The 7,599-nt window shown below is 62.4% G+C and overlaps 1 protein-coding gene across 2 annotated transcripts; it reads right to left on the minus strand.

The window, feature by feature from the left end:
* Nucleotides 1-111: 111 nt before the first annotated feature.
* Nucleotides 112-7,574, minus strand: TCEA2 (transcription elongation factor A (SII), 2). 2 transcript variants are annotated; one of them, XM_010836541.1, is made up of 10 exons: nt 7,358-7,574; nt 4,488-4,550; nt 4,073-4,178; nt 3,263-3,353; nt 2,110-2,240; nt 1,841-1,897; nt 1,346-1,500; nt 1,131-1,277; nt 487-558; nt 112-311 (listed from the first exon to the last, which is right to left on the minus strand). In XM_010836541.1, exons 1-10 carry the CDS (start codon nt 7,427-7,429, stop codon nt 303-305), a joined length of 903 nt encoding a protein of 300 aa, XP_010834843.1. In that variant the 5' UTR covers nt 7,430-7,574; the 3' UTR covers nt 112-302. The 2 variants fall into 2 exon arrangements, with proteins under 2 accessions (XP_010834843.1, XP_010834842.1); XM_010836540.1 differs by having other exon boundaries at nt 115-558.
* Between the last annotated feature and the right edge of the window lie 25 nt (nt 7,575-7,599).

A 7,599-nucleotide genomic window follows, 5' to 3' on the forward strand; every position in this document is an offset into this window, starting at 1 on the left:
TTCCTACAGCAGCGGGTGGTGGGGGTTACAGACCAGAAGTGAGGGGATGGGGACCCAGCTTGAAGCCCAAGTTTGTGCGTGGCCCACCAGGACCAATGGCTAGGGACAAAACGGTGGCAAAAAGAAACATTTAATGATTTGAGGGGAAAGGTGCACTGCAGGTAGGACAGAGGGCAGGGTGTGCTGCCTTCTGAGGGCAGGTTTCCAAGAAGCTGTGTCTGTATCTGTCAGCAGAGGATGGGGAGAGGGCACTGGCCAGCACTGGCCATGGCCCAAGGCTGCAGGCACACGTGCACAAGGGCTCAGCAGAACTGCAAGAAACAGACAAGAGGCAGCATCCATGTGGCCTGCAGGACCCCGGAGGGCAGGAGGCAGGGCTATCCACCACCTTCACAGCTCCCAAGAGACTGGTCGGCATGGCCATCCCCGAATTCACACTTCAGACAACCACCTCCAAAGAACAGGACGGCCTGGGCTCACCCCTACCTTCCAGCGGTTCCCACACTCATTGCAGACAACGAAGGTGGTCATGGGCTCATCAGAGCTGCGGGTCTGCACCTGTGGGGAGGGTCGTGATGGCGGGGTACCCAGCCCCAGGACCTCAGTTACTGGCAGCTGGAGGGCCCTGGGAGCAGGACTTCCCTGGAGTCACAACCTGGGAGCACCCCCTACATCCTCAGGCAGCACTGGCCTCATGACACCTTGGCCCTCTTGGATGACCTGGGCTGAGCCTACCCAGCGACCCCAACCTTAGAGCCACCCCAACTGCTTTCTGCTTACAGGGCCCCCTGACATCTCTTGGGGCCCCATCAGTGTCTACCTCCATGACTCAGTGTATTCCCACTGCCACTACCGGGCACCCATCCCCCTGCCAGCAGCAACACAGTTGGGCCAGGCCCCGCCAACTTTAGTGACTCAGAGCACACTATACCCACCACTGAAGGCTGCTTACTGGGGACCTTGGCAAGGAGGAGGCCTTAAGGGTGAAGGCAGCTTCCAGCCCCGTCAGAGGCTAAAGTCAGACCCGAACCTCAGCATCTCTCACACAGCGTACCCCATATGCGTCTATGCAAGTGGGACCCAGCTGTCAGCAAGGGCAGGGCAGGGCCCCAGAGGCAACCAGCGCTTACCTGCGTGTAGGTGCAGTTCTTCTTTCTGCACTTGCCACAGGTAAACAGGTCCGTCTGTGTGCCACCTGTGCGCGCCATCTGGTGCTCACGGATGGCCTCCTTGGTCATGGCCTTGCGGATCTCCTTCAGCTCATCGCTAGCCATCTCCTAGGGCGAGGGGCACATGCTTAGCCCGCAGCCCCCAGGGCAGCCCCCTGTGCCCCTGGTAGGCTCACCTCTGAGGTCATGACAGCAATCTGCTGGGGCGTGATGGCGCCACATAGCACCTTGCGCCGCAGGCCGGGGTTCTTGGCATCCTTCAGGTTGGAGAGGCGGCTCCGCACACGGTTCTTGTACTTCATGTCTGTGTTTCCCACATCCCGGAAGATACGTACGGGTGTTTAAGGACCTGTCCCAAAGCCAACGCCCTGCCCTCCAACCCGTCCCTGGGCTATTGAGGGCCTCTCCATGGGGACCGTGTCAGAAAAGCCAGCAACACGGGGTCCGGACACTGACACATTCCTGGCTGAGGCCCAACTGCAGGCGCAGGGTCTGGGACCCAAGTCCACTGCAGGCGTGGTCAGACTCCATAGGGTCTAGGAGGGCCCCCGACTGCCCAACTCCCTGTTAAGGGGACCAAGCAGTGGCTGCCAAGGGAACTGGGCCTGGTTAACCCTGCAACCCCCAGAAACTGCAGCCCACCCAGCGCCCAGCCCCCATACAAAGGATATATTCTTCGATCTGGCCCGCCAGGCACTCGCAGTCTGCACCAATGGCCACGTGGTCATCTGTAAGAAAGAGCCCTGATAAGCTCTAAGAAAGAGCCCTGCCAGCTCTAACCCCCACACCTCAACCTGTGTGGGATCCCCACCCCCAAGGGCAGCAGCCACCAGCTGGATTCAGGCCTCTGCAGGCAGGCAGGGCCCAGGCCTGGGAATGGAGTGTGTGTCAGGAGCCAGGACCCTGAGGTGTGCTGGGTGGCCCCAACCCAAGCACTCACGGTCTGTCTGCAGAGCAGCGGTCAGCATCTCACGACACTTGGTTCGCACAGCGTCACAGGTGACTGGCACCGGGGGAAATGTGGTGATCCTTGGTGTCGAGGGCATCCTAGGCAGCTCTGGCCTCTTGCGGCTAGAGAGAGGCCCACTCGGGCCACATGCACCCCCATGAGATGCAGTCCCCAGAAAAGCCAACGTCACAGCCACGATGCCCCCAGACCTCGTCTGCTCCACTCTGACAGCAGCCCACAACCCTGCCCATCTGCAGTCAGCTCCAGTGTGTCCATGCAGTCCAGCCAGAGGCAGTGAGGCTCACTGAGTGGGGCACAATCCCAGACAGGGTCTCTGCCTCAGGGAGGCCTGGAACATGGGGCCACAGTGCCTGAAGCAGACTGCCAGGTCGGGGCTAGGGGTCATCCAAAACCTGGTACCACTACACAGGTAGCCCCACCCCTTGCAGGTCTGGGCACCCCCTGTATCCAGCCAGCCCTCCTCTCACACTCCTGGATCTCGTGACCCCATGATCTCCATGGAAGTCAGTGGAAGCAGGCAGCTTCCTGGAGGAAAAACATGTGCAGGTGGGCGGATGAGCCCACATCTCTACAAGGCCATGCCATGGATTCAGGGTCAGCTTTTCCTGGCCCTTGGCCACTGCTGCCCAGTGAAGTCAAGAGCACAGCTGCCTCTCAGCCACAGCCATCACCAGGGCAGCAGAGAGGCCTCATGGCTCCAGAACCTGCATCACGCCACAGGCTGGGGCATCCCCAGGGAAGGAGGGACCAGCATCAACAGACACCAGGCCAAGGGGGATATCCAGAGCTGGCCAGTGAGAACCACCCCTGGACTTGGCCTGGAGCTGGGGATGAGAGCAGCAGGCTCCCCCAGGCCTGCTCAGGGTGTGTGTCAGCCGTGTGCACCCAGGCAGACTCAGCCTCCCCTCAGATGCTCGGGGCTGAAAAGACCCAGAGGAATCTCTAGGGGGTCAGTGTGCAGCAAGAGGCTAACCCCAGGGAGAGTCCCTTCCAAGGAGTGGGAAGAACCAATGTGTTTTAGGGACCTCAGCTCCCCCACCCCAGGGCTCCCAGAACTCAGCACCTTGGTCTGCCGAGAAAGCGGGGCCATGGAGGGGAGGCATGTGCCTTCTGGACGCGCTACCTGGGGTCCTGGGCCTCGGAGGCCTCCTTGGAGGACGACGTGGGCAGAGACCCGCCCCTCCTCCGCTCCCTGGCTTTGGCGTCTGAAGCATCTACAGGTGCCAGGAAAGAAGGAAGGGCTGGCCGGGAGAAGGCAGACCAGGAGGGCAGCGCAGGGCCAGCGAGGCGGGCAGACCACCACCAAGGCACCGCCCCAGCCCTCGGACCCTGCCTCCAACCCCAGCTTCCTGCTGAAGACCAGGGTCCTCTCTCCCCGGCCAATGAAGGTCCTGGAAAGGCCTCCTGAGTACAGAAACTCTCCATAGAGTGACAGTCCCCAGAGATGGAGCCCAGGACATGCAGCTCTCTTTCCTGAGGGTTTGGACAGAGCCCAGGAGGAGCTGGGAAGGTAGGGGCACCTCGGGGTCTGGTGGTGGCATCCCAGTCGCCCCACAGCCCCACTTCCTCTGAATGGCTGCAGACCACCCCCCATCCTCCTCTTAACCCCATGTCCTTCCTACCTGTTCCTCCTCCATCTCCCCTCCAAGCTCTCCTGCCTCAGGTCCGGGGCTGCCCCCTGGCTGCCCTGACACTTTTCCCCACGTGACCTCCCCCAGCTCCCCCTCAGGTTCCCCCTCCAGGGCTCAGAGCAGTCCCCCTCCACCTCTCCCCTCCCTCCTCATGGGGCCCCTCTCCTCCTGGTGCTTCCTAGACTGGTCACTCCCTGCTCCAGGACAGCACAGCTAGCACCCTACCCAATGCTGCCCAGCGAAGGGCCAGAGTCTTGGGTGCCCCTTGCCCCCGAACTCAGCCCAGGCTGCTTGACCCATACCCAGAAGCTTCTTCCAGGACTTGATGAGGGACTTGGCTAGTGTGACGACCTCCTCGTCCGAGCTCTGCTTCCGCAGGGCATTGACGGACATGCCAACACGGGTGGACTGCAAGGCAAGTGGCCAGGCTGGGGGCAGCGGGCAAACCCTCCCCACAGACCCATGGTGACTCCCACAGGGCAAGGCTGGGGACCAGTGAGGGGAGGGGGCGCCGTTCCTGAGGGTGACCGTTCCATTTGCATGAGTCTCAGTGAGAAACACCGTTGGTTTCTCATGAATGCCCATTCCTATCTCATGGGGCAACAGAGAAAGGCAGGGACCGTTTCCTCAGGGGCAGGGATTCATGCCAACCGAAAGCAGGGCGGGGGCAGGAAGCCCCGCCAGGTGCTGGGAGCTGGGGGGCTTGTGGGGCCCTACCTGCAGCAGATGCAGTGTGACAGGCATGGCCTTCAGCTCCCGCAGCAGGTCCATGGCTCCCTCCTGGAAGAAGGGAGGACCCACGTAAATGACTCTCAACTCTCGGTGGGCGAGCCCACCTCATCCTACACATGAGGGTTGGGGGAACAAACACAGGCAGTGACAATTTGGAGACCCACCTGGGTCAGATGCCCCGGGAACGCAGGCATGATATAGGAAGCGGCTTTGCACTTAATCCCAACCCACCACCGCAGGGCCAACAGGGGAAAGGGCCCCAGCCCTCCCTGGCAGGGGCGCCATACCAGGAAGAAACACAGCCCTGAGAAGTGCCCACTCCTGCCTGGTCCCATGTCCTCCACCCACGTAACTCTGGCAGCCTCTCCTCAGCGCCCCTTGCTGAGGCCAAGACCTCAGGGGCCTCTCCTCTCCTCACATCAACCCCCACACCCTACTCACTCCCTCAGCTGTGTCACCTCGCCTGGCCCAACAGAGCCCTGTCTCCCTTCTCTGACCAGCACTCTCGCCCACGTCTGCTTCCTCCAGGGCGCGCACACACACACGCACGCGCACACACACACACACAGACACACACACACGAGCCACAGGACGCCACGCAGACAGCTCCCTGGGGCCCTTCAGGACCTCTGGCCCTGCTCCTCCCACCACCAGCAACACACCTGCCCCCATCTCCTCGTAGAGCTCTGCTGAAACCACAGGTCTGTAGTGAGGGGGAGGCCTTGCACCACCCCACCCGCTCTGGGCTTTGCCTTCCTCCACAGAAGCCTCAGGGAACCCACCAGTGAGGTTTCACGTGTGTGTGTCTGAGGACATGGGGGAGGCAGCCACCCAAGGCAGCCTAGCTGTGGGAGAGGCACAACCTGCCCCTCCCCAAACTGGATGGCATCTCTGCTCAGGCTGCAGCCTCCCCCTCATCACCCTTGGCAAGTCCTGCCCCTCGGGCTGCAGAGTCCAGCCCTATGGTAAGCTCCTCACAGGGGACAAACGGTCACCAGAGACAAGGGCACAGCGCAACTTAGCAATCATCTTCCCCAAAATGGAGCCCCAGGCTGCAGGATACCAGCTTTCTGATGCCTCCGGAACAGGGAGGCATAAAACAGGATTCCCAGTCATGGCCCCCTACTCCCCAAGGGGCCTTGAAGGCACTGGGACCCACCAGAAGTCTCTGCCGGCTCTCACTCACTGGTCCACAGTGCCTCAAACCTCCTCACGCCCTTCCCAGTCTATACCTGTCCCCCCTCCTCATTTTCCCCTGGGCTTCCATCCACGCGGTGTTCCACCTAGGTATCCCCTCCCCTAGCCCTGCCTGGCCCCACTCAGTCCTCCATGGGTCCCCTGACCCATCTCTGCCCCGACCTGGGGGACATTTGTTTTGTCTCCTCTGGGGAAAGCAACTTTTTTCTCTTGGCATCTCTGGAAACAGCCATAGACATTCCCACACCCCTGCTCTGGGCTGCCCACTGCCTCCCAGGGGTGTGAACATGGTGCAGGGTTTGGGGATGAGGCAGTGCTGTTGCTTGATGGATGAATGACAGCACGGGGACCAGCCCCCTCCACCGCCTGGGTGGAGAACCCTGTCCAAAGACCAACTCAACCATGCTCAGCCCAAAAGCCAGCCCCAAACCACCAGTGAAGGCACACAGCCCTGGGGTGGTTGGGCAGGCATCTTAAGCTCCAAGCTGAACCTCCCCCACAACTCCCACCACCACTCGCCCACCCCAGGAGCTGAGTCTGGGGAGAGAGCACGTTTTGTTTATTGAGCCTCTCTAGGAGCAGCAGGACCCCCTCCACCCCTCGAGGCAGGTACCACTGAGTAAAGATGCTTCCTGTGAGGGTACGCAGGTCACCTAGGCCCAAAACTGAGAGGGGCCTGGAACTGGAGGCCCAATTCTAGGCCCTCTGAGCCCCAGCTCAGTTTTTCCCAAAGATTCACTGTCCTAGGGACAACGGAGGACCAGCCCCACAGCGAGCATGGCTGGCTGGAGTCCGCAGCCCCGGGATTCCCAGGGCAGGCTCAGGGCCTCCAAGGGCTCTTTCCCGAGGTGCCTACGCATTTACCCACTCCCCAGGAGCTGCTGGCTGAGCCATGGCTATGGAAGGGAAAGAATTTATTAGGGCAACCTGGTTCTTGGGTGACTGAACAGACAAGGAAAAAAAAGGCCTTCCCACCCAAGAAAGCCCTCTGGCCGGCTGGCTGGAGAAATGAGACGTCGGGGCCGCCGCAGCCCCAGACCAGGCAGAGGTAGGGGAGGCGCCACAGCTCCAGGGAACAAGGGGTCCAATCTCACACTCCAAACTCTTGAAGGCGGAGAAAGGATGTGGGAGACCTAAGGTGGGACAGAGGGCTCTGAGTCGGGGTGGGCCTTGGCAGGGAGTTCTGGGGGACTCCGAGGATGCCTAGGATGGGCAGGAGGAAGGCCAAGGCGGCGGGCGGCCAGTCAGGGCTGTACAGGCCCGGACTTCCGCGAGGCCTGGAGGGGCGGGGCCGAGGAGGGTCTCCGCCAGCCCGGCCTCCCAAGGGGGTCTGGAGTGAGGGGTGGAAGCGGGCGAAGCCCAGGCCTGCGGGGTCTCAGCCTGACAGTTGGGGTCTGAGTCCAAACCGGGTGGTTCCCGGGACAAGGTCCAGGTCGGATCGCGGCCTCTGCCGTGGGTGCGAGGTGAAGGGTAGGGCTGGCCCAGGATGGGGGTCTCGGCCTCTGGCGGGGGTCTCCCCGCGTCCTGAGAGTCTCTGCCAGGGCGGAGCCTCGTCCTGCCCTTCGAATGGTCACCGCGACCCTGACGGGGGCTCGGCAGGCTCGGCGGGGGCTCGGCGGGGCGGGGGTCCCGGGGTCCTGACGGCCCGCGCCCCTCACCGCGCTCTTCTTGGTCACCATCTTGTCCAGCCTCCGGGCGATCCGCGCTATCTCCTCCTCCTTGCCCATCATCGCCTTGGGGGCAGGGCCCCCAGTGCCCGCCGTGCCAGCCTCAGCCTCCCGGCCCGGACCCCGGCCCCGGCAGCCGCAGCCTCCCGCACCCTCCGCCGTAGACGCAGCCCCGCCACGGGCGGGGACCCTCCGTTCAAACCCCCGGCCCCCGCGACGCCGCGCTGCATCTT

This window comes from Bison bison, unplaced genomic scaffold (assembly GCF_000754665.1).
Source record: "Bison bison bison isolate TAMUID 2011002044 unplaced genomic scaffold, Bison_UMD1.0 scf7180017864063, whole genome shotgun sequence".
In the NCBI taxonomy this organism is placed as follows: Eukaryota; Metazoa; Chordata; class Mammalia; order Artiodactyla; family Bovidae; genus Bison; species Bison bison.

Excerpts from the sequence above, each read along its gene's own strand:
- TCEA2 (XM_010836540.1), bottom strand. The coding sequence starts at position 7,429 with ATGATGGGCAAGGAGGAGGAGATAGCGCGGATCGCCCGGAGGCTGGAC. Across the intron at positions 1,501-1,840 it reads GGCGGGCCAGATCGAAGAAT|GTATCTTCCGGGATGTGGGA; the intron begins ATATCCTTTGTA and ends AAACACCCGTAC. Across the intron at positions 1,278-1,345 it reads TTGCTGTCATGACCTCAGAG|GAGATGGCTAGCGATGAGCT; the intron begins GTGAGCCTACCA and ends CCCTCGCCCTAG.